This window comes from Acinonyx jubatus, chromosome E2, assembly GCF_027475565.1.
Source record: "Acinonyx jubatus isolate Ajub_Pintada_27869175 chromosome E2, VMU_Ajub_asm_v1.0, whole genome shotgun sequence".
Classification (NCBI taxonomy): Eukaryota; Metazoa; Chordata; class Mammalia; order Carnivora; family Felidae; genus Acinonyx; species Acinonyx jubatus.
The window spans coordinates 17,279,351-17,305,464 of record NC_069396.1 but is presented as its reverse complement, the minus strand read 5'-3'; the positions used below and the strand labels follow the sequence as shown (position 1 = coordinate 17,305,464).

The following is a 26,114-nucleotide window of genomic DNA, read 5'->3' as shown; positions in this document are numbered from 1 at the left end:
GTTTCTACATTATTAAAGTGATATTAAATACTTCATTATGGATTCCAGAGTTGAGCAGAGTTGATCCTCATCTGTTCTAAAACAGTCCTTCACCAGAGCATAGTAGATGAGAGCTAAGAGTGTAGAACGCCAGACCTGTAGGTAATTGTCAAAGGAGAACTCAGTTACCCTTTACTGTGTATTTATGTGTATGTCCTTTTCTTTTTTTGTTGTACAACTCCCAAGGTCGCATCCTGAGTCTCAGCTGGCATCCCTCTGGTACCCACATTGCAGCTGGCTCCATAGACTACATTAGTGTGTTTGATGTCAAATCAGGTGACTGTTTTTCTCAGTTCATTTGGGGTTTGGGTTTTGATTCACATTGCTAGTTTCCAAAAGCTTGAGCCCTTGTGCTTTTACTGACCTCTAGGGCCTAACCTCTCTTTAACCTTCTGAGATGTTAGCCATGGATTTCACTCCTTTCTTGGATTGCTACTGCTGCTTTTGGGGGAATCCTGTTTCTTCAATCAGATGGATATTTTTTATCTTATTTATAATAAGAATTCATTTGAAAATTCCCCCTGGAGCAATAAGACATTTACTACGAAGGATCAGTTAAAATACTTGTGTATACCAGACCTTGGTAAAAGTAAGTGCCTCTCTGAGGAACACTAGGTCTTAGCACCATAATTGGTGAGGCATGAGATCAGAAAGGTAGAGAACCATCTACTTTCTCTGTTCTTGGCCTGAAAAATTGCAATATGGAATCCTTCAGTGATGAGACTGACTTCAGCTTGTTCAATAGGCCCATCTGTACTCCCATCCAAGATGGGAAGTAAAACAGATCTGGTTTGTCTCGTTTTTCTTTTTCCTTCATGCTTAAGCAAATTTTTTATTGTCTGTTATACACGCATAGTCAAAGAAGAACTCCTTGAGGCTTGTTACAAAGAAGCAGGAGTCCCCCTGTATTCCTTCTTTCACTCCTCAAAGGCGACCACCTGTAACTCTTAGCTAATTCTTTGATGTTTACTTGCACATATATAAATGTATATTTATACATTTGACTCATCAGATTCTTCCAGTTGCATAAATTAGGCTCATATAAATCTGATTTTCTATCGCTTTTATCTTTTTTTTTTTTTTTTTGATGTTTATTAGAGAGAGAGCGTGCACACAAGCAGGGGAGGGGCAGAGAGAGAGGGAGACAGAAAATTCGAAGTGGGCTCTGTGCTGATGGCAGAGAGCCCTGTGTGGGGCTCAAACTCAAGAACCATGAGGTCATGACCTGAGCTGAAGTTGGATGTTTAACTGACTGAGCCACCCAGGCTTCTATCTTGAATGATTCTCTCACAGAGCCTTCTTTTATTTTTTTATAGCTTATTTATTTATTTTGTAAGAGAGAGTGTGTGTGTGTGCAGAGGTGGGGCAGAGAAAGGACCCCAAGCAGGCTCCGTGCTATCAGCACAGAGCTGACTCACAACCCTGGGATCATGACCTGAGCCGAAATCAAGAGTGGGACACTCAACCCACTGACTCACCCAGGTGCCCCTCCCCCTCTTATTTTTCATCTCTGACTTTTTATTCTGTTTCCTGAGAGTTTTTCTTTATCATTTATTGATGGACTGATTTTGAAGATTTTATTTTTAGGTACTGTCTGTACTCAATGTGGGGCTCCAACTCAGAACCCCGAGATTGAGGGCTGCACGCTCTACTGACTGAACCAGCCAGGTGCCCCTTATCTTTATCTTTTAAGTCCTGTACTGAGTTTTTCATTTCTGCCATTTCCAAAGTTCTTTTTGGTTTCCTGAGTGTTTTTTTTTATAGTGCTTTTTTGTTTGTTTCCTTATTTACTGCCTTCTCTTTCTAAGGCTATTCAAGATTATATTTGTCAAGTATTCTTCATCTTAGCTGTTTTCTCTCTGGTATTCATTTTTTTCTGGTATTCTCTCTGGCCTCTGCCTTTCATATTAAAGCTTTGTTCACCTGTCTGGTGATGGCTTTCCTCACCACAAGAGTGGAGCTTACTGCTCGTGGGCTCCACTGAAGAATGATCTGACTGGACTGTTAGTTTGGGGAAACTCTAAGGAGACTGGCTTTTTAAATCATCTTCCTTGTGCTGGTCATGTTTCCCAGAAATGTTTTTTTAATTCTCCTGCTTGATGATGATATGCCTTTCCACATAAATTCTGAGAAGAAAACTAGTGTTCTCAACATTCAGTTAGTAACATTTCACTTTATTTCCCATATTGTAATCCTACCCTCAGTTGTTCCTGGTATCTCTCTTCAGAGAGTAAGTCTCCAGTTTTGTTTGAGGTGGAGTTGGGGAGTTGCCTGGCTTTTTAGTTAGGGGATAGGTATCTGAAGGATGTTAAGTTTCATAAACTTACTTTCAACCTAATTTCTCCTTTTAGTTCCACTTTAACTTCTGTTTCTAGAGTTTTGGGCATCAGCAGTTCCCAAGTCTTTTAAGGATTTCATGGTATAAATCAAGTGGCTTCTTGTCTTTCCCCACTGTTGACTTGAGACATACTACTTTTAGGACTCTGCTACATCAGTTACCATTCCATGTTTGCTTTTTTAATTCCCCAAATTTTGTACTGTTTTATTCTCCCCCTTTCCCGTGGGGTTTTAGAAAAGAGCCAAATATCGTGCACACTGCAGTTAGGCAGTTTTAAGTGAAGTCTCAAATGTCTCTTTCAATTCACCTTCCCCTGCCCCTCCAAATTTCTGTCTCCAGCTACCCCTCCCACCTCTCCCCCACAATCTTCAGGTAACCATTTTGGTGTTCCGAGACTGAGTTTACCACAGTTAAGCACTACTATTTACTGGCTGTTTGTGCTATGTGCTCAGGCAGCTGACTTAATAGATGCCTACCACAGGCGGGTTTTGAAGACAAAAGAGGTAAGTACCATTCAAATTTGGGCTTTTCTTATTTTTCAGGGAGCGCTGTTCATAAGATGCTGGTGGATAGGCAGTATATGGGTGTGTCTAAGCGGAAGTGTATCATATGGGGCGTGGCCTTCTTGTCTGATGGCACTGTCATAAGTGTGGACTCTGCTGGGAAGGTGCAGTTCTGGGACTCAGCCACTGGGACACTTGTGAAGAACCATCTCATTGCAAATGCTGATGTGCAGTCTATTGCCGTATCTGATGTGAGTATGGTCCCTGTTTTGAACGGTTACTGTATAACCTGGGGGATGAGTAGGGAAGGCTGTATCAGTAACGTAACACAAACGGTGTTCCCTAATCTTCAGTGTTGCATTGAAGGAAGATGAGTTTAGGAAAATGCATCTGAAACCCACATAATTTCTTTGAACCCTCATATTCTCTTAAAAACTAGTTAGAAAATATTCTCTAGATTAGTTAGCAGGGAGGTTTTCTTCAGTCACTCCCCACCCACAGTTAATCCAGTCTGATTTAGATAGGCCACAAGTATCCTAGAAGAACCTTGAGAGGTGCTATTTTCCTCTTTGTACAGTTCTTCTCCTGCTTCCTATCTTGGGAAATTAGATGATTTTATTAGATGATTTTGAAAATATTAAATTTTGGGGCGCCTGGGTGGCTTGGTCGGTTAAGCTTCCGACTTCGGCTCACGTCATGATCTTACAGTCCGTGAGTTCGAGCCCCGTGTCAGGCTCTGTGCTGACAGCTCAGAGCCTGGAGCCTGTTTCAGATTCTGTCTCCCTCTCTCTCTGCCCCTCCCCTGTTCATGCTCTCTCTCTCTCTCTCTGTCTCAAAAATAAATAAACGTTAAAAAAAATTAAAAAAAAAAAGAAAATATTAAATTTTGCCTATTTTAGTAAGACTTAAGCAGACTCGTGTTGAAGAAGTGTGCCTCTTCCCTTTTGGTAACATCAATTCTTAATCAGAAACCTTTGGCTGTTTTATCAGTGGGGCATGGAAAGTGACTTCGAGATTTGCTGACAAGATCCTTTGTCTTCTTAGTTTGAGGCTTGTTTGGTGTCTTAAGTGTGGACATGCAATATGAGTAGAGATCACTCATGCTGGCTTTTTTTGCCCATAAGTTGTTTCTATCCCACTTCACAGATTTTCCATGAGACCAATTTGAAGGGTCTTAAAGCCCTGTGAAACATTTAGATGTCACATGTAAGTGTAATGAAGAACAAGTTGAAATGACCAAGAGAAATTTTCCTTTTCAAATAGAGTTTTGAGGGGCACCTGAGTGGCTCAGTCAGTTAAGCATCTGACTTCAGCTCAAGTCATGATCTCATGGTTGGTGGGCTCGAGCCCTACATTGGGCTGTCTGTTGTCAGCACAGAGCCACTTCAGATCCTTTGTCCCCCTCTGTCTGCCCCTCCCCCTGCTCGCACAAGTGCTCCCTTTCTCTCTCAAAAATAAATATTTTTGAGAAATGTATTTTTGAGAAATGTTTAAAAAAATCGAGTTTTGATCCAAAATGGTTGTAATTATTAAACTTAAGACTTAATTATTAAATTTTGTGCCATTAAAAAGATTTTTTTAATGTTTATTTTTTGTGAGAGAGAGGGAGACACACAATCTGAAGTAGACTCCAGGCTCTGAGCTGTCAGCATAGAGCCTGACACAGGGCTCGAACTCACGAACCGAACGGTGAGAGCATGACCTGAGCTGAAGTCAGAAGCTTAACTGACCGAGCCACCCAGGTGCCCTGGTGCTTTTTTAAAGTGTAATCACTCAAATATTATGCACATGTTTCAAAGACCAAGGAAGATGTGGATATTTGTTACTATGTAACAATTACGAGAATACATTAAGGGGGAAAAGTAGCACAGTATAGTGCATGAAGTAGTACATAGTAGTGTATTAAGAAAAGAAGCAGATTTTGTGTTAGATATTTATGTTTGATATTTTCTGCATATGTAGTTTTGCTAATATATATACTTATAATATTTCTGAAAAGATTAAAAATGCTAATGGTAGGGGCGCCTGGATGGCTCAGTTGGTGTGAGTGTCTGACCTCAGCTCAGGTTATGATCTCGCAGTTTGTGAGTTCAAGCCTCTCATTGGGCTCTCAGCTGTCAGCACAGAGCCCACCTGCGCTCCTCTGTTCCCCCTCTTCTCTGCAACTCCCCCCACTCACTCTCTTTCTCTCAAAAATAAATAATCATTTAAAATAATTTTTTTTTAATGTTTTTATTTATTTTTGAGACAGAGCATGAGCAGAGGAGGGGCAGGAGCAGGCTCCAGGCCCTGAGCTGTTAGCACAGAGCCCGACGTGGAGCTCGAACCCACGAACCGCGAGATCGTGACCTGAGCTGAAGCTGGATGCTTAACTGACTGAGCCACCCAGGCGCCCCATAAATAAACATTTTTTTAAAACGCTAATGGTAATAGGGGCGCCTGGGTGGCTCAGTCGGTTAAGCGGTTAAGCGTCCGACTTCAGCTCAGGTCACGATCTCGCGGTCTGTGAGTTCGAGCCCCACGTCGGGCTCTGGGCTGATGGCTCAGAGCCTGGCGCCTGTTTCAGATTCTGTGTCTCCCTCTCTCTCTGACCCTCCCCCGTTCATGCTTTGTCTCTCTCTGTCTCAAAAATAAATAAACGTTAAAAATATATATATATATTTAAAAAAACGCTAATGGTAATTTTAAAGTTGGGGCTGGCAGGCAGGAGGCAGGCTTAATTTGTACTGTATACCATTTTATTATTTGATCTTTCTTCTACCATGTGCCTATAATTACTGTATTGCATTGAATCATTAGATACAAATGATTGTAAGACATGCCATAATTTTGTTATCATGGGAAAGAAAAAACACTGCCAATTAAATTATAACAGTGCTTTTCTTGAAATGTAAAATTTGTATTTTGTAATACACACTATTATGATTTAAACTGACACAATATTTTTTTAATCAGAGAATTTTGGGGCACCTGGGTGGCTCAGTTGGTTGAGCATCTGACTTTGGCTCAGGTCATGATCTTGTGGTTCATGGGTTCGAGCCCCATATCGGGCTCTGTGCTGACAGCTCAGAGAGTGGAACCTTCTTCAGATTCTGTGTCTCCCTCTCTCTGCCCCTCCCCCGGTCATGCTCTGTGTTTCTCTCTCTCTCAAAAATAAACATTAAAAAAAATTTAAACATAGAATTCATATTCTTATAAATTATTATCATTCTTGTAAATAGTTATTCTCTAAATAGTTCTTATTGAAGAGCTTTTTGAGACCAAAGCATAACATTTTTATTATATTAGTCTTGTGCATATATAACCAGGAAAGTATGAATGAAATAAAGTGAATAAGGTTTTCCCAAAACTTCTTCACACGTACAGATGGACTCTGAATCACCTTTCAACTCTGTCATCAGGGTCCATGTTTCCCACACATGCTTCTCAGCCATCCATAGTGTTGGTAGATGATGTCCTACTGTAGTCCCAAGATTTTGTTTCAGGATTTTGACAACCAGTCTGCAAGTTTTTGTTGTTTTAAGTAGGCTCCACACCCAACTTGGGGCTTAAACTTATGACCCTGAGATGAAGAGTTGCATGTTTTACCGACTGAACCAGCCAGGTGCCACCCATTCTGCAAGTTTTGATATTGCTCTTTATCTGAAAATAATACATATGCATTAGGTTGAAAGCTAGAAGATATCCTGATTTCAAAGATAGTTAAATGTGGGCAAATATGTGCCTGAGAGTCAGTAAACTGTTACGTATTTTTTTATTTTTATTTTTTTAGTGGACAAATGTAATTGTACAAATTCCAGCCCTCAAAATGCTTATCATACCCTATGAACTAGGGCATACTTGCTTTTGAACCCCAACTGTAGCACTTAGGCTACTTGGGCAGGCTGCTTCTCTCTAAATCTTAGTTTCTTTCTTTGTGACAACAGGGATGCTAGTAATACATACTTCATAGAGTTTGGGAAGGATTAATTGGGTAGTGCATGTAGAGTGCTAAGTGCAGTACGTGCCACAGAATGAGTGTGGTATTGGCATTTTCACATCTTTTTTGAAATTGATCCTAATTTCAAGGGTTTTCTCCACTACATTCATTCTCTTGCCAGCACAGTTGATTATTTTTAGATATCTTTTTAATGGATTTTCATTGACTGAAGAGTGGATGGTGGCAAATACCCAGTCCTTTGATCTTCTTAGATGTCTTTCACCCTTATCAAGTAGGCAAGTACTGATTCCTGCAGAGAGTTGTAGGGAACATTTGCTTTCATTTAGAGGTCAGTCTTGAGATTGTTTTTCTGTGTGAAACAGTCACTCTGTGATTAAATTAGGACACTTCCCCCTCCCTTTTCAGGTCAGCGTTCGCCTTGGTTTGTTCCCTCTGTGCCCTGAGAAAGGTGTTTTCTTTTTTCCTTTTCAGTTCTTTTATGATTCTACTTTGGGGAAAGATGATGTGGAGTGAGTTAGAGTTGTCTTTTTGGTCCCTCTCTTTTGGTGGGACTTTGTACAAACTGCCCCCCACCCCTTGTATATAAATAAACTGTTTAGTTGGGTGTGGAGGACAGTGTGTAAGTTCCTAAGCTGCTCAGTATCTCCACTCTTCCTTGGATAATGGTTTTCAAATAGTATCCTTAGAGCAGGAAAGGGAGAGGCTGGTTTGGGTTAAGTTATATGCTGTCCTTCAGATACGCTTTCCTTCCTTCTCACAATCATGTGCCTGCAAATTACCTCAAAGAGAGCTGGCACAAGATTGAGGTGGTGTGGTGTGCCCAGAGCAAAGGCTTTGAAGGCAGATGGCCATGTGTCTTTGTCGTATCTGTAGACCTCTTGAAGTTTGTTTCCTTACCTGTGTAAAGAGCTATTCAATGATGATGGCGGGGTGGGGGGGGTGGAGATAAAATCCTTACTCATACAAACGTGAAATGGAAATGTCAGAGATTTTCTGTAACTCATTAACAAGGAAACCAGTAAGATGTTATAAGCAGTTCAAAGGACAATTTCACAAACACAGAGTTCTGTACAGCCATTAGGAATGCTGAAATGAGTTTACAAATTGTTGCAAAACTCCGTGTCCACAGAGCAGTTAAGCAGTTGCATTCCATCAGGCAAACTTGTTTGGCCTAACTCTCAGTACTAGAGTTTATAGAGTTGTAAACTGGCTCCAAGACAAAGTGCTCCCTGAACAAGGATACCAGTATTTGTTATGCTTATTTCTTTTTTTTTTAATGTTTATTTATTTTTGAGACAGAAACAGAGCGTGAGTGGGGGAGGGGCAGAGAGAGAGGGGGACCCGGAATCCAAAGCAGGCTCCAGGCTCTGAGCTGTCAGCACAGAGCCTGATGCGGGGCTTCAACTCATGAACTGCGAGATCATGACCTGAGTTGAAGTCGGACACCCAACTGACTGAGCCACTCAGGCGCCCCTCTTACATTTATTTCAAAGTCATTCACACTTTCTCCTTGTAGGGCAAATGGTCACTTAACCTTGCAGGTTACTCAAGGACTAGAGATTATACGACATATATATGGTTCTTAACACAGCGAGTGTGTAGTTGATCCAGCTACATGTTCATACGTGTTTAGATATCTCATTTTTCTTACCTGACTAACCTAGTCTTGGTACTGTTTGATTGGTTACTGCTGGTCCAGGTTCCTAGGTTTATCACTGTCTTATCAAAGATCCATCCTATTTTTTTTCCCCTGCTCAAAGTTAAATGTTTTTTTTTTTTTAAATGGGAGTTAAGATGAGAATGGTTTTGAGTATACAAAGGAATTTTAAAAATTGCGGACATACTAAGGCCTTTTAAAACTAACACAAATCACAGTATTCAACATCCTGATGAGAGAGAGCCTAAAACTGAGGACCAGGCACCTGGGTCCTTGTGTGATACCCACCAGGCTACTTCCCTCCCTCCTCAGCCCACCCTCTCTTCATCCCTAAAAAAGAAGGCAATGAGCTTCAGGTTTTGAATACAGTTTTGCAGTCTTTCTTCCATTATTCCCAGTACTTTTTTTTTGTTTATTGTTTATGTACATAACAGAAAATACGCCATTTTAACCATTTTTAAGTACAATTCACTGGCATTAAGTACATTCACAGTGTTGTGCAACCATCACCTCTATCCATTTTCAGAACTTTTTCATCACACAAACTGTGCCCATTAAAAAGTAACTCCTTATTTCTCCCTTTTCCCAGGCCCTTTTAAAACCTTTACTCTCTGTCCCTATGAATTTGCTATTCTAGGAAATCTAAGTGGAATCATATAATATTTGTCCGTTTTTGTCTGAGTTATTTTACCTAGCATAATGTTTTCAAACAAAGTTCATCCACATTAATACCATTATCAGAATTTTGATCCCTTTTTAAGGCTGGCTAATACTTCATTATATGTATATACTGATTATGTTTGTTCATCTGTTGATGTGCATTTGGATTTTCATGTTTTGGTTTTTGTGAATAATGCTGCTATGAATATTGGCGTACACGTATCTGAGTCCTTGTTTCCAAGTCTTTTGATGATACATTTTTATTATATTAAATTTACTCCTAGGTGATCTTTCTTGTTGTTTTTCTAATGGGGTCTAGTTTGTATGTTTGAAAGCACTGTAATCGTTTGAGGTACACATTGTTAATTTTGTCAGTAGAGGGCACATTATTACCTGTGTGTGAGCTTGCTCCTCTAGTGGAATTGTCAGCTTCTGGAGGAAAAAGACCCCATAACCTACCTTACAGTTTTGGGCATAGGTTTTCCCCTAAGCTGTGCAGACAGAAAACCTCAGGGAATATTTTTCAAACTGGGCCCTGTTTTGCTCAAATGTACCTCCCTAATGATTTAATTTCTCAGCAAGAAGACAGTTTCGTGGTGGGCACAGCCGAGGGGACAGTATTCCATTTTCAGCTGGTCTCTGTGACTTCCAACAGCAGTGAGAAGCAGTGGGTGCGGACAAAGCCATTCCAGCATCACACACATGATGTCCGAGCCGTGGCCCACAGCCCGACGGCACTGATATCTGGAGGTGGGTTGCACTCGCTGCCAGGCTGCCGCTTTACCCGGCTCTGGTTATTTTCACGTGGGGCTTTTTCCAACTCTGCTGCCTTCCCTCTCCCCTCTCACTGCAGGCACTGACACCCACTTAGTCATTCGTCCTCTCATGGAGAAGGTGGAGGTTAAGAATTACGATGCTGCTCTCCGAAAAATCACTTTTCCCCATGTAAGTATTGTCCCCTGGCCCCCACCGTCCCTCTGTCCTATAAGACTGAGTACAGCTCACGCTTTCTGGGCAAATCTATAGGACTTGTATAGTTACCTACCTTCTTCGTTCTTCTGTTTGTGAGGTAAGCGTCCTGTAAAAACATTTACAGGGGCCAAGAGATGTACAGCAACACTCCTAGTTCACTTTCTGGGGAAATCATTCCCTCTTCTGGATAGTTGTGGTTTAGGGAAGTTTGTTTTTTTGTTTTTAAGGCTGGACTCTATTATTCTGGGTGGGAGCACGAAAATCCAGGCTTCCAGTGTTCCTTTCTAGGTAAAAGGACATCTTCCCAAGCTAGAAACCCTTCTCCCCGCTACCTGCTTCTACGTTCCATTCAACCAGTAAACATTACTGAGTCTACCTCCTCATTGTCTTGTGAATCTAGTCATTTCTCTTTACACTGCCATTATCCTAGTTTGAATCAGTGTCTTTTCTCAACTGCATTCACCTGTTAATGATCTCATTTTATTATATTTGCTCCATTTCAGCCTGTTCTCCATTGATCCATTCAAAAAACAACTTTGCTCATCATTCCATGCTTAAAAGCTTTTGGTTGGTCCTTCAGGATAACCTAATTCCTTAGCATGGCCTCTGCAACCTGTCTTGATCTGGCCCATCCTTCAGCATCTTCTCTCCCCTCTCTTGTCCAACACATGCTTCACCTCATCCCTACCCCCACCTAGTTTAGTGTGCTGAAAGACTGTTTTTATTCTCTGTAATGCTCTCTTACCTTTGAGCTATTTCATATGCCATTCCTCTTGGAACGTCCTGCCCTACCTTTTTTTGCCTGATTTGTCTTTACTAATGAGCCTCATCAGGGCTCCTGGCTTTATGAGGCTACATTGGATATCCTTTCTACTTTTTTTCACCACATGCTGTGCTTAGTCCTATTAAAATTCTTAACACACTTGGTGCAACTGCCTGTTTAATTCTTTGTCAATCCTTTTAGACTACAAGCTCGAGGGCAGTAGCTATATTTTTACTTATCATTATGCTCTTAGATCCTAGGACAGTACTGACATATGGTAGTACTTAGGATATTTTTATGAAGTAAATGGATTTCATCAGTAAAAAACGTGCTAGGATGTTGCTCCTGTATCTAGTACTGAGGCGATAAATAACCCTGCTTATTTATCACTTTTCAATTCTTGGATACAGCGACGTCTCATTTCCTGTTCAAAAAAGAGGCACCTTCTCCTTTTCCAGTTTGCTCATCACTTGGAACTGTGGCGACTGGGATCTACAGTTGCAACAGGTACAGTGAGAGAAAGTCTTTTCCACTAAGAGGACTGGAGAGAGAAGCGAGGGATTAGAATTGCAGTTGAAATTGTGCTTGTGGAAAAATGGAAGTATTTTTCTGTCTTTGGCAACTTCTGGTTTTCCCAGCCACGGGAGAGACCAAAGGAGTTCTTCAGAGTGTTAGAATTGTTAGCAGGTTACTGGGTCATATACTAAAAGTTTATGATTCTGTAAGGTGCCCTGCAGGGCATAGTGGAGGTGAAGGTTGCCCTGGGAGCAAAACAAGCTGCTGAAAATGACAAGATTTAATATTGGGTGGTGACAGCCCTGCATTGAGAAGGAGGAGGTCACGTGGTTCTTACTGGGGTGATAGTCTAGTGGCTTTTTGTATGACCAGTTGAGAAAACGTTTGGGTTCTGTTGTTTTATAGTAGATAGGAGGGTTTTGCTTTAGGTTCCAAAATGAGCAAATGAAGCTGAAGTCGAGGTCTCACAAACCCCACTCCCACCCACCTCACTGCCTGGCTGTGTGTTAAAGCTTCAGAGAATTAGTGATATACCTTGGGCCACACCTGAGGCACCTAAATAGAAGCTAACAAAGTACTCACTGCTTTCCTCTTTATATAAACCCAGAAAACGGGGTTTACTGTGTCAGACATTTTTTTTATTTCCAGTGGTAGAGATTTCATTGTACCCAGAAATGACTTTTTAGAAGAAAAATGTACAAATAATGTTTCTTTGAGAAGAAACACTCAGGGAAATTTCTTGTTCCAGGAAAGAATGGGGATACCCTTCCACTTTCTAAAGATGCAGATCATTTGCTGCACCTCAAGACAAAGGTAAGGAAGTTTTATCTGTGTGTCCAGGCTGTGAAATCCAGAACCGTTTTCTCATAATGAATTTTGAGGGTTAGTTGACATCATAAAAGTCTGTAAAATCTTCAATTATTTGAATGAAGTACTTTGTCAACAGAACTGGGTTTCCTGTGATTATAAGTAAGGCATGCAGAATTTATTGGATGAATGAATACAGAAAATTGGTGTGTTGTTGTTATGTAAATAACTTGTGTATTTTTATAAAATTGAAATGGTAAAAGAGTATACAATGAGAAATGAGCCTCTTCCTTACCCAAATCCTGGTCCCACTCTGCCAATAGTTTCTTACATGTCCTTCTAGAAAAAATTTCCACCCATGTGTGCAGGTGTATATCCTTCCTTTCTACAGTAATGAGAATATAACATGCACACTGCTTTGTAATTTCCTTTTAAATGTCTTTTTTTTTAAGTTCTAATTTTTTTTTTTTTTTTTTTAGTAATCTCTATACTCAACATGGAGCTTGATCTCATAACCCTGAGATCAAGAAACACATGCTTTTCCAACTCAGCCAGCCAGGTGCCCCTAAATGTCCTTATTTTAATTACACAAATATTTGCAAATACAGTTTTACTGTGAAGAATTTATACACTCTTCATAGTTTATATTCTTGAATGCCTCTTAAAATTCTAGTCCACTCTCCTGGAATAATTACTTGATTAGCTGTTTCTCCTTCCAGGTATTTTTCTATGTGACAGTGTATATGTATGTATACATACATACATATAATTAGATATTTTGGGAGTTTTTGAATTATATAATGTTACATTGAACTTTTCCTTTGCTTTTCAGATTTTTTTTTTTTTTTTTTTGCTATTTCTTACAGGTTGTTAGGTATCATAGACAAAATGAAACAAACATAACTCAGAAAATTAGTTTTCCAAGTCACCTGGCCTACAAAACCTTACTGTATTAAATGCTTTTCTTCTCAGGTTTCTAGTTAGGTTTTAGTATGAAGCCATCTTTAAGGTACACGAAGGGCTGAGAGAAGTTCACATATTCATAGACCTCTGTTCTTGGTTTTGGAAATCAAGCCACACCATTCAGGTGCTGTACCTCTGAAATAATCCTAGTGGCACATAGCATATGTGTGTCAAGATTATGTGTAGGTATTTGTGGTTATGGCCAGAGTGGCAACAGCTTGAGGATTCATGTCACAGTGAACCTTGACATAATGAAGTTTTTCATGAATATTCATCCTGATTTCTGACATTGCCAGGGTCCTGAGAACATTATTTGCAGCTGTATCTCCCCGTGTGGAAGTTGGATAGCCTATTCTACAACTTCTCGTTTTTTTCTTTATCGATTGAATTATGAACATGACAACATAAGCCTCCAAAGGGTAAGTGATAACCCAATGTCTGGTTGAACCAAGAAAAAATTTCTTAAGTGTGTGATTTTTGTGTGAAGCAGAACATACTGAATATGAATCATGAAAAGCTATTTGGAGACAGCTGTTTATAAAACAGTATTTTATTTCCATTTTGAATAGATTATGTTTTTGGAGGCATAGGGAAATGCCAGAAAGTGGCAATAAAGCATAGGCTTTTGCAGAGATGAAAGGGGGGATGGAAAGGTTATAATGGGCATGTTAGTGTTCCTTGATCAATTGGCTTCCTTAGATCAGGGAGTATTAATGTCTTTTAAGCTAGGCTGTGATTATTTTTGGTGGATTCTAGGTCTCACTTCTCTCTCTTACTGGTTTTTACTACTGGTTCACCCAAGGTTTCCAAAATGCCAGCATTCCTTCGCTCTGCCCTTCAGATTTTGTTTTCTGAAGATTCAACAAAGCTCTTTGTGGCATCAAATCAAGGGTCTCTGCATATCATTCGGCTATTGGAAGGAAGCTTCAAGCACCTGCATACTTTCCAGCCTCAGTCAGGTGGGAACTTGGTAACTGGCCAAGGGGGAGAGTTGTCAGTCTCTGATGTATCTTTTTTTCCCTTTTAAACCTAAATCATTGTCGGGGCTCCCTAATGCTCTTCTCCACCCTGTAAATACTGACATGTTTGCAATTTAAAGTAGGAGGAGATATCTGGTGAAAATGCTTGATGAGATCTGAAATGTTCCTTACACCTACTCTTTTCTCACTGGATTTTTTTAGTCCTTATTTGGGGCCAGAAATTTCATCACCCTTCGAGTTTTGTTAGCAGAGCAAGAAAGTTAAAATCATCTTAATACTGACACCCAGAAATAACTGCCATTAATATTTTTGTGTATTTTTTTGTTTGTTTTAATTTTTTAAATGTTTATTTATTGTTGAAGGAGAAACAAAGTGTGATTGGGGGAGGGGCAGAGAGAGAGAGGAAGATATAGAATGTGAAGCAGGCTCCAGGCTCTGAGCTGTCAGCAGAGAGCTTGATGTGGGGCTTGAACTCAAGAGCCATGAGATCATGACCTGAGCTGAAGTCGAGACACTTAATCAATGGAGCCACTCAGACGCCGCTATTGTTGTGTATTTCTGATAGATGTTTATATATAGGTAATTTTTTGGACATGTTAATTTTTTTGGTTGGTGGTTTTCAATAAAGATGAACTTACACATGCATTTGTATTACCTGTCACCCCTGTTCTCTGAGAGCATTAGTATGCATGACTAAGTAACTGTGTATAGCTAACTGTTGCTGAGTTCATGATTGAGAACTTAGTACCCAGTACTTGCCATGGGCCTTTTGCCTTCTCTCTTGCCCTAGATATAGCAGCTTCACTGTCATTTAGACTCCATCAGCCTAAAACATCAACTCTTTTGACTTAAACTTTCACTATTCATAAGCTGCTCCAGAAGCATACAGGAAAAGAAATCCACAAGTTAGGAGGCAGATAAATAAGAGACAGTGTATTTTGAGTGCCTGTATATGTTTTTATTAAAAACAACTTAGACTCTGTATTTGGCATTTAGCATGTCTTAAAATTAGGCTCGGCATTATAGGTACTACTTTATTTGCTCCTCTTCTTCCATCTCTTGTCCTCTTATAGTCAAGCTGGTTTCTTCATAGCCCTCAAACCTGTGTATTCCAGTCCTTGTCACTTAGCTCATGTTCTCCATCCTTTTCCACCCATCCTTTAGCATCTGGTTTATGTCTTGTTATAAAGCTTTTTCATCCTTTGGGGGTGTTGTTTGCAGCACACATTTTGGCATATAACATCACTGTTTGATTTTTAACCCACAAGTCTTCATTTTGCCAGATTGGCTTAAAATCCCTTGATGACAAAGATGGCCCATATGTGCCCATGCTCCCTTAGTGCTAAATATCCAGCAGGTACCCAATAAATTAAAGACATGCGTCAAGCCTTTTGAGCTTGCTGTTTGTCCTTAGCTTTGATTAAAAACCATTTGGTGGGAAAGGAGTTTGAAACAATTAAAATACAGACTTTAGGTAGCTGCTACCTTGATTCTCCATTTCTCTGGTAGGCAGTGTCTCAGACTTGAGCAAGTGATGCCTTCAGGTTTATCTCTGGCTCCTCTTTACATGATGGATGGCTAATTAAATGAAAATAGTAGACTAACATGTAAGACTTACTTGCAAAACTATCAAATTATCCAATTGTGATTTAAATAAAAGTCTTGGGACGCCTGGGTGGCTCAGTCGGTTAAGCTACCGACTTCGGCTCAGGTCATGATCTCATGGTTTGTAAGTTTGGGCCCGCATTAGGCTGCACAGACGGTGCAGAGCCTGCCTGGGGTTCTCTCTCTCCCTCTCTTTCTGCTCCTCTCTCCCTTGTGCTCTTTCTCAAAAATAAATAAGTAAACTTAAAAAAATTTTCTCCCTCTTTAAAAACAATACAAAATAATAATAAATAAATACATAAAAGTCTTAATTGACTTTTGCCATCATATCCAGGCCAGGGCTGGCTGTGGACACTGAATTTAGAGATTAACTATTGTTCTGTCTGCACAGGGACAGTGGAGTCCATGTGTCTTTTGGCAGTCAGTCCAGATGGGAATTGGCTAGCTGCATCAGGTACCAGTGCTGGAGTCCATGTGTACAACATAAAACATCTAAAGGTAAGCATAGGGTGTAGTAGTAGGAAACAAGAGGAAGTTAGCCGTGCAGTTACAAGACTCAAAGCAGATTGGTATGACCTGGAAAATTAGTGGACATTTTTGTTTTTTAAACTAAGAATTTTTCCTGTTTTATTTGTTTGGAGCCCCAAAACTATAATCTGCAACATTAAAATCAGTCAATTGGAACAGTGAAAACACGCTTGTACAAAATTTTGAAATTAAGGATTTATGGGTGATGAATTCACATCCAGATTATTTCTATATTCTGGTGAGGAAAATTCTGATTTACCCAGATGAATAGTTGCAGATAGTAACAATTTCTTTTAACAGCTTGCCTTGTAATCTCAAGGTATTTTTAAATTAAACAGAAGTTTGACAAAGGAGTAACAGGAAAATACTTTTCATTAATCAGTAATGATCTTGTCATTCACACATTGAATTACTAATGATCCCTTACAAGTTTTCATCTTCATCCTAAAAATCAGTTAAGAACTACCCAAAACTTGGAATGAGCATCAGAAGTTTATAGAATACCAAACTGCAACATTTAGTGAGTTTGTCTATTAACTGCATAACTTAATCTTTATGACGTTGTGGCAGAAGCATGTACTGCTCTTTGAGCTTTGCCTGACACTGTAGTGTTGCACGTGTCTTGCAACTTGCATAAATGTCCGTGTCAAGGCATTAGTTTCTTTTAAATTTAGTGTAGAGCTACAGATTCCTTGTTCAATGATGTGTTTATGAACAATTCATATAGATGAGAGATAGCAGCAAAAGCTTTACTCTGAAGTTTTCTGCAAATGCTGTCAGTTGTGTGAGCGTTAAATTTGTGGGTTTTTTTTTTTAATTTTAAATAAAATTAAGGTTTATTGTTTGTGGGTACTGCCTGATGTTTGTGGGAACTTCCATAGAACTCTTTTGAGTTCTAAGGAACGCTATTTAAAAACTGACCTAGACCATCAAGTCATTCCTGAAAGGAGGTATATAGAGTTATCTTTTGTGTCTGTCATTTGTTCTCAGCTTCACTGCACAGTACCTGCCTATAATTTCCCTGTGACTGCTCTGGCTATTGCCCCCAATACCAACAACCTTGTCATTGCTCATTCTGATCAGCAGGTAAGAGATACCAGCACTTTCTAATTCCTTTCTGCTGGATAATAACTAGGAAGCTAAGATAATGACAATTTTGGAGGAGCTTTTAATTAAAAGTACTGGATGATACATAGGTAGTTTCCTCCTGTGTGAAGTAAAACTTTGTGTGTAGCCTGGGTACATTATAGGCCAGTAATATCCTTTGGCTTGATGGGCACAATGGAATGATGAGCACTGAGATAATAGAGTAAAGATGTACAGGAAGGAGGAGCAATTTTTAAGTACTCATTTCACTGAGTGTTTATAGACTAGAGATGACATAGACCCAGGTGTTAGACTGGGTATAGGATATAGTAAGGTCTTAAGAGTTGAAATGACGAAAAGATCATATATTTCACCTTCAGTTTTGAAATAACGAAATCAGGCCATAGTCAAGTCTATTATCTGTAACAGACTTACCAAAATGAGTGCATAGCCTACTGCTTTTTTCCATACCAAGTTGTAAGAAGATCTTTAAAGTACCCGAATTGTGGGGGCGCCTTGGTGGCTCAGTCAGTTGAGCATCTGACTTCTGCTCAGGTCATGAACTCGCAGTTCGTGAGTTTGAGCCCCGTGTTGGGCTCTGTGCTGACAGCTCAGAGCTGGAGCTGCTTTGGATTCTGTGTCTTCCTCTCTCTATATTCCTCCCCTGCTCGTACTCTTTCGCTCGCGTGCTTGCTCTCTCTCTCGGTCTCTCTCTGTCAAAAATAAATAAAGATTTAAAAAAAATTTTTTTTTAATATTTGAGTTATAGAACACATTGTGAAGTGATCAATACTTATATATTCTCATCTGTAAAATGGGCATAATACTTTCCTCATTGAGCTGTTGGAAAGATTAAGTATGATCTCACACATGGCACACGTGTATATGTTCTATTCAGAAAATGAAATCTCTCATTTCAGTTTTGTGGGGTTTTGTCCTTGACTAGAGTCTGAAAGATTAGTGAAGCCACATGTTTGTCTTTGTCACACATAAGTCCACCTGATGCCTTTTCCTGGCATTTGGTCCCATAGGGGCTTCAGTTATTAAAGCTGGTGGGAAATTTTTTATATCTTTTAGATTAGCAGAAAATCAGTAGAGTTGATAGTACACAGTGCTGGGAGGACACAGTGAGATATGTAAAAAAAAATTTAAATCCATGTAATCTTTGATTCACAAGTTCTAATTCTAAAAGTTCTTCCTGTAGATATAAACCTTGAATTGTGCAAAAAGACATTGATAAAGAGATCATCATTGCAGCCTTGTTTACAGTAGTGAAAGACTGGAAATAAGTGTCCATTAAACAGATGAGATAAGTAAATCATGGTACATCCAAAAAGTGAATGGCTTGTTATGTGTTCTTTAAGGAGGCAAGAGTGATATATAGATATAGTTATTGGTATCAACATGGGTCAGTCTCCATGGTATAATGCTAAATGAAAAATGCAACATGCAGAATAGCATATATTGTATGCATAAAATTTCTGGAAAGATGTAAATAAGAAATAGGCTGCTATTAAAACCCTCGAGGAGAAAGCAGGCAAAAACCTCTTTGACCTTGGCTGCAGCAACTTCTTACTCAACGCTGTCCGGAGGCAAGGGAAACAAAAGCAAAAATGAACTGTTGGGACTTCATCAAAATAAAAAGCTTCTGCAAAGCGAAGGAAACAATCAGCAAAACTAAAAGGCAACCGATGGAATGGGAGAAGATATTTGCAAATGACGTATCAGATAAAGGGTTAGTATCCAAGATCTATAAAGAACCTATCAAACTCAACACCCAAAAAACAAATAATCCAGTGAAGAAATGGGCAAAAGATATGAACAGACACTTCTCCAAAGAAGACATCCAGATGGCCAACAGACACATGAAAAATGCTCAACATCACTCATCATCTGGGAAATACAGATCAAAACCTCAATGCGATATACTACCTCATACCTGTCAGAATGGCTAACATTAACAATTCAGGCAACCACAGATGTTGGCGAGGAGCAGAGAAAGGATCTCTTTTGCCCTGCTTGTGGGAATGCAAACTAGTGCACGCACTCTGGAAAACAGTACGGAGTTTCCTCAAAAAATTAAAAGTAGAACTACTCTACAACCCAGCAGTTGCACTACTAAGTATTTATCCAAGGGATACAGGTGTGCTGTTTCGAAGGGGCACATGCACCCCAATGTTTACAGCAGCACTATTGACAATAGCCAAAGTATGGAAAGAGCCCAAATGCCCATCGATGGATGAATGGATAAAGAAGGTGTGGTATATATACACAATGGAGCATTACTCGTCAATCAAAAAGAATGAAATCTTGCCATTTGCAACTACGTGGATGGAACTAGAGGGTATTATGCTAAGTGAAATTAGAGAAAGACAAATATCATACGACTTCACTCATATGAGGACTTTAAGATACAAAACAGATGAACATAAGGGAAGGGGCAAAAATAATATCAAAACAGGGCAGGGGACCAAAACATAAGAGACTCTTAAATATGGAGAACAAACAGGGTTGCTAGAGGGGTTGTGGGAGGGGGGATGGGCTAAATGGGTAAGGGGCATTAAGGAATCTACTCCTGAAATCATTGTTGCACTATATGCTAACTAGGATGTAAATTTAAAAATTTTTTAAACAGAAATAGGCTGCTTTTGGGGCACCTGGGTGGCTCAGTCTGTAAAGCATTGGACTCTCGATTTCAGCTCAGGTCATGATCTCTTGATTTGAGAGTTTGAGCCCCACTCTGCACTGTCAGTGCAGATCCTGCTTGGGATTCTCTCTCTCTGCACCTCCCCTGCTTGCTCTCTTTCTCTCCCAAAATAAATAAACTTTAAAAAGAACAAAATAGACTTGGGAGATGGGAGATGTCAAGATGACAGGGTGACTTTTCACTGTAAACCTTTCTGTGCTATTTTGTTTACTGTGCCATAGTTTACCTTAAAAATGTTTTACTTAAAAACAGTAGAAAGCATAAAGCTGAGCATGATATAGTCAGGTTTTGTATAGATATTTTCTGATTAGGAATGAGAGATACCCTTCCAGGTTTTCTGGGTACTAGTCTGCATTTCTCCTGTATCGTATCCTTTCTCAGGTATTTGAGTACAGCATCCCAGAGAAACAGTATACAGAGTGGAGCCGGACCATCCAGAAGCAAGGGTTTCATTACCTTTGGCTCCAAAGGGACACTCCCATCACACACATCAGTTTTCATCCCAAGAGACCAATGCACATCCTTCTCCATGATGCCTATATGTTCTGCATCATAGACAAGTCATTGGTGAGTTCTCCACTGCTACTACCTGTGCTCGCACTGATTCATCTGTACTTAGGAATTTTCAAGTTCTAAAAGCAACAAGTATGAGTTAAGAGAAGGAAGAATCAATAAAATGTCTTGACATATTCTTTGGATGAGAGGAACTTTTGTTTTGCAGAGTTCTTTATTTTCATTCTCAGGCCTGTCAGGCTCCCAGGGTAGAAGGAGGCCTTTGTGCACTGGTTTTTGCTGATTTTGACCATTTCTCTGCTTTGTGTATGAACATATAAACCTAAGGAGGAAAGTGATTAGGTCAGTGTTCAGAAGGTAACTGTCATGGGGAATACCATTGATTTGGCTGAATCACTTACACCTTTGCACCCTGGGGTGAGTGAATAAATAGCACAGTTTTATTAAAGGAGACACAGGCTGAGGTCTTGACCACTTTTGCCCCTTGCCTGAATGTGCTGAAACACTGTAAGCTTGAAGAGTTGGTCTTAATGTCTTGAAAAAAGTCCATCCAGGAAAATTCTATTCTTTATGGCTAGGATGCAGGTGGGATGTGAGCATTTTTTTCAGTTCTAGATTCCACCCTCTGCCAGCTGCTATTTTGATTCACCCCAAATTTAAATATCTTCTCTGGGCAGATACCTTATTCCTAGGAGCCCTATGAGCTGTGGCCATGCCTGTAATGCACTTTGGGCCTAGGTTACACCTAACGCACAGTGTTTTGGTGTATCTGTAAAGGTGGGGGTGGAAGGAACCATGGGGAAAGCAACAGATGGCTCTAAAGGAGATGTGCTTGATGTGTCACTGGAACTCATTTCGTGGACCCTGTATCCTCTGGGCGTGGGAAACAGAGCTGGCTGACAAGTGCCTTCTGCAGGATGAGTGATACAGGAAGGGCCTCTCCCACTCACTTGCCTCTTTGTAACTCAGCCCCGGGCTGTCCATATTTTTTGTCAGGCATTGGTGATAAGTCCATCACTTCCTCATGCTGGGCAGAGCTATTTCCCAAGGAAGTCAGAGATGAAATATCACTTGCTTGGCCAGACGCCATCTCTTGAGGTGTCAGTGACATCAGGGGTGGGTGGTTTGTGTTTCAGTTTTGGCCTGGGGAGAACTTTAGTCACTTGGCCTGTCCATGATCTGGTTGGGGGAAGAGTCTAGAAAGCAGAGCCTGTATGGGCTGAGCTCCTGTACATGCCAGTTTGTTCCTGTCTCACAAAGTGTTACTGACAAGACTGGCCAGAATCCCCAGCTGGGCCCTTTGATCTTGCTGGTATAGAATACCATGCTCTTTGCTTCATACTCCCACCCTCTACAGTATACCTGGAAGAGTGGCTACAGCTTTCTTACTGAAGTAAGGAGAGCCAGGGAGGTAGAAAATGTCTAATATAAAGGTTGGAAGGTGGTGTTTTCCTGAAAAGTCACTATAGTCCTTTGTTCTGTAGAAGCCCAATAAAATGACGATTTAAACAGTATGTCTTTGTCTTTTTAGCCTCTTCCAAATGACAAAACCTTACTGTACAATCCTCTTCCTCCCACGAACGAATCAGATGTCATCAGGAGGCGTACCGCCCATGCCTTTAAAATTTCTAAGATATATAAGGTAAAACATCTTGCATTATATTGTAGACGGTTGGTTCCTTGTGATATTATCAAAATGTAATAAGCTCCACATTAAGCAGACAAGAGCACCTTCATTTTATATGCAGAATACCTGATTGGGGGAGACAGGTACCTTTCTGAGGGTGTCTGTTCCTTACGTTTGTATTTCATTATCTTTGAGGTGATTAGAGGCGTGCACATCATACTTCCCCAAAATGAAATACGTAGGTGGTGAGAAATTATGTTGAATCTTAGGTGGTGTTTTTGTGTTAAAGCTGGCCTTGAAAGGTTGTTACTACTACTCCTCCTCCTTCTTCTCAGTTTCCTTCTCCCTGTCCCACTCCCTCCCCCCTCCTCCTCCCCCCCCCCTCCCCCGCCTTCTTTTTCTTCTTCTTCTAATGTGACTTCTAATTGGAGAATGATCCACAAGATAAATTTCAGGCAAGTGGAAGTCATTGAATTTAGTCATTGTGACTTTTACTTTCTGGGCTAAGCTTTTCACTGTATATGAAACAAATATTCATTGAACTTATGATACTACAACTATTTGTGCCAACTCCAAAGTTCCATTTTCATGCTTCTCAGATTAGAGTTCCTTGGGTGTCCTGGAACATTTTCTCAGGGGTCTGTAGGAATTTTTTTTAAGAGGGACATCTGTAAATTATTTAAGTATGATTAGTTTCTTGATGCATTTGTAACTTGCTGTTTGCCAAGAATCTAGACTCCAGAGCCGTCGCTTAACATTGATTCCTAAGAAATTATGGAACAGATGTTCTGTATAGAAAAACATGAAAAATCTTGTTGAAATCTTTTATTATTAACAAACTCAGTTAAAAGTTCCCAACCTTGGTGTGCCTAGCTGGCTCAGTCAGAAGAGCATATGACTCTTGATCTTGAGGTCGTGAGTTGGAACCCCACGTTGGGTATAGAGATTACTTTTAAAAAATAAAGTTCCCAACTTCACCAACTACTTTGAGTCCTAAGGCAGGAAGGATTGTCAGAGATTTCAATTACTCCAGCCTTGAACGAGGCTGACCTTTTACCTCTAGTTAGTCTGTTCAGGACTAGCCCTGGTGCCTAACTCCTGGTAGAGTCATTGTCATCTCTCTACAGCCTCTGCTCTTCATGGATCTTTTGGATGAAAGAACACTGGTGGCAGTAGAACGGCCTCTGGATGACATCATCGCTCAGCTCCCACCACCCATCAAAAAGAAGAAATTTGGGACCTAAAATAGGGCACGGTCTGTGCCCTTCCTTGAACTGTCTGCCCTGTTTGTTTTCACAAATCATGATAATAAAGCAAAGTTATTCTTTAGGACTAGTCATTATGAATGTTATCTTCCAAAATAATGGACAGTAATTTCCCTTCATTGACTCAAGTGAATGGGAATTCCAAGGTATTTGTAGTTGGGATAATGTTCTAAGCAGCTACAACTACCACAATCTCAGGGAAAAAAGATGGTTCTTATCTTCTCTTCCCTAACGCCTGCCTGAGGCTTGCTTCAGAGGGCTGATGACCTTCACTGTCTGCCAGCCTCCTGCCTGCAGCCAATGCAGAGGTGTGGGGACCTGCCCAGCATTGCCCTAGAGGGCAGGGGAGCTACGCGTGTTTGCTCAAGATAGCTTAACTACCAATAGTGATAATCAGCTTTATGTTTCAAGGAAGAATTTTAACGCAATGCCCCATCTCAAAAACTGATGCCTTTGGCCTCTGACAGTCAGCCATTTATTTTATTTAAAGGGAAAAAAATCAGGGGTGCCTGGGCGGCTCGTTCGGTTAAGCGTCCTACTTGGGATCAGGTCACGGTCTCACAGTTCATGGGTTTGAACCCACACTGGGCTTGCTGTTGTCAACACAGAGCCCGCTTTGGATCCTTTGCACCCCCCCCCTTGCACCTCCCCCACTCTCTCTTGCTGTCTCTCAAAAAAAAAAATACCAATAAAGGGAAAAAATCAGGCTTGGGATACTAATTTCATTAACCATCTTTCACCTGATAAATACACATATATAAATGTATATAATACAGGTATACATACATAATATGTATACAAAAATGTATACATATATATCATATACTGTATATATTTTATGTTAAAATTAATATATACTGTATACATTTATATGTTAATATTTATATATTAATATGGACTGTATTTTCTGTTAATGATTTTAAATGTTAATATTAGTGTTAATATGTTGATATTAAATTAACATATAAATATTAATATTTTATGTTAATATTTATATATTAATGTTGATGTTTACATATTAAAATTAATATGTAATATGTTAATATGCCAGTTTCAAAGATTAAGGAAACACTGGGCAGGGATTTTTGTTGAGAGTAGGTGTGGAGGGTGGGACCAGAAAGCTTGCCATATATCTTACCTTTTCCATCTTCTACTGCTTTCACATTGTTACTCCCATGGGTATTATCAACTGACTAGTTTTAATGTAGTCTTTTAAACTAGAAAGTGAAGAACTCAAGTTAACCTGAACTGAGCAGATCGATTTCCTTCCCATCTCAGTGGATGTATTCTGTTGCATGCTTGTGGAAATCCAGAATGTGTGGTTTTGTTTGGTTTTCGGTTGGAGGGCTGTGGTACAGGCAGAGAAGGATATGGGTTCTGATGACATCACGAATAAAATGCTGGTGAGAAACATTTTTGTTAAGATGAAGCCCATCCTCCACCCTGGAAAGGGAAATTAAAAAAGTGAGAATTTAAGGTAGATAGGTGGGAAGAGAATTAATAGAGAAGTAATAAGAGAGAAGCAAAGCCCAGTACTTTATACCATAAAGGACAGCCTATTTCAGGTTTTTTTAAGAGGAAGTAGATAAAACAGGTTTATAATGGATGCCACTTCTCTGCCTGTTCAGGTTTTTTTGTTTTTACAGAAATAGGAGTTCTTTATTTTTTAGCAAGAGAAAATCACATTAAGTAGCAGATATACAGGGAATCCACATAGACATGGAAATTCCCATAATAGTAATTTTTTTTCAGTTTTTTTAATATGTATTTATTTTTGAGAGAGAGAAACAGAGTGCAAACAGGGGAGGGGCAGAGAGAGAGGGATACACAGAATCTGAACCAGGCTCCAAGCTCTGAGCTGTCAGCACAGAGCCTGACGCGGGGCTCGAACCCATGAACGGTGAGATCATGACCTGAGCTGAAGTCAGACACTTAACTGACTGAGCCACCCAGGTGCCCCTAGAAGTAATTTAAACAAATAGCTGCAAGCTTTTAGGCCCTCTGTATAAAATAATTTTCCTTTCTTCTTACTTGAATAGATTTCCTGAGGCATTCTGTCTTGGTCTGCTTTAGACTGGATCAGTAGACTGTAAGGTCCTGCCCTTCTTAAGAAGTGTTCAGGTCTTCTTTTGTGTGGTTGAAACCAAAGTTCCAGTCACTGGTGTTCATTGAGTATGACCAGAAGGAGGCTAGGATGCCTTAAATATTAACTCACTTGCTTTTCACTGACTCTAGAGCTGTAAATTCAGAGAGTATGAACTGGAGTCTAGTTTAAGACTTGATTTAGTTAACCTTAAACATATTCTGGAATCTCGTAAGGATTATGGAGGGTGTAATTCTGACAGAAAGGGCTCACAGATCATGAGTGAAGAAGTAAAAGTTTTGAAAATAGAAAGCATTCCTTTGCAACATTTCCAGTCAGTGATTTGGATTTCCATAAATGGTATAGGAAGTAAGATCTTTGGGTCTTGAAATTCTTCCTAAGTAGAGAACTTTGAATACCAATGAAGCAGAAACTGATTGGGGCAAGTTAAGAGAAATCAGGGGAAGGGAAGGCAAAGCAGTTTTAAATAAGAGGAACACTTCAGTGCATGTGTGGTGTTCCAGGGTGACTATCTTCAGGGATCTGTGAAACCTAGAAGCAG

The 26,114-nt window shown here is 39.9% G+C and overlaps 1 protein-coding gene across 1 annotated transcript in view; it reads left to right on the top strand.

The window, feature by feature from the left end:
* Nucleotides 1-23,533, top strand: part of UTP4 (UTP4 small subunit processome component) — a 31,553-nt gene extending 8,020 nt beyond the window's left edge. Inside the window, exons 5-17 of the mRNA XM_027076079.2 lie at nucleotides 226-315; nucleotides 2,920-3,131; nucleotides 9,716-9,887; nucleotides 9,991-10,082; nucleotides 11,283-11,379; nucleotides 12,137-12,201; nucleotides 13,455-13,577; nucleotides 13,961-14,117; nucleotides 16,135-16,241; nucleotides 17,262-17,357; nucleotides 20,446-20,631; nucleotides 22,109-22,219; nucleotides 23,332-23,533. Coding sequence (XP_026931880.1) covers nucleotides 226-315; nucleotides 2,920-3,131; nucleotides 9,716-9,887; nucleotides 9,991-10,082; nucleotides 11,283-11,379; nucleotides 12,137-12,201; nucleotides 13,455-13,577; nucleotides 13,961-14,117; nucleotides 16,135-16,241; nucleotides 17,262-17,357; nucleotides 20,446-20,631; nucleotides 22,109-22,219; nucleotides 23,332-23,448 — 1,625 coding nt within the window. The 3' untranslated portion in view covers nucleotides 23,449-23,533. The remainder of the gene's footprint in view (nucleotides 1-225; nucleotides 316-2,919; nucleotides 3,132-9,715; nucleotides 9,888-9,990; nucleotides 10,083-11,282; nucleotides 11,380-12,136; nucleotides 12,202-13,454; nucleotides 13,578-13,960; nucleotides 14,118-16,134; nucleotides 16,242-17,261; nucleotides 17,358-20,445; nucleotides 20,632-22,108; nucleotides 22,220-23,331) is intronic.
* Nucleotides 23,534-26,114: the final 2,581 nt, after the last annotated feature.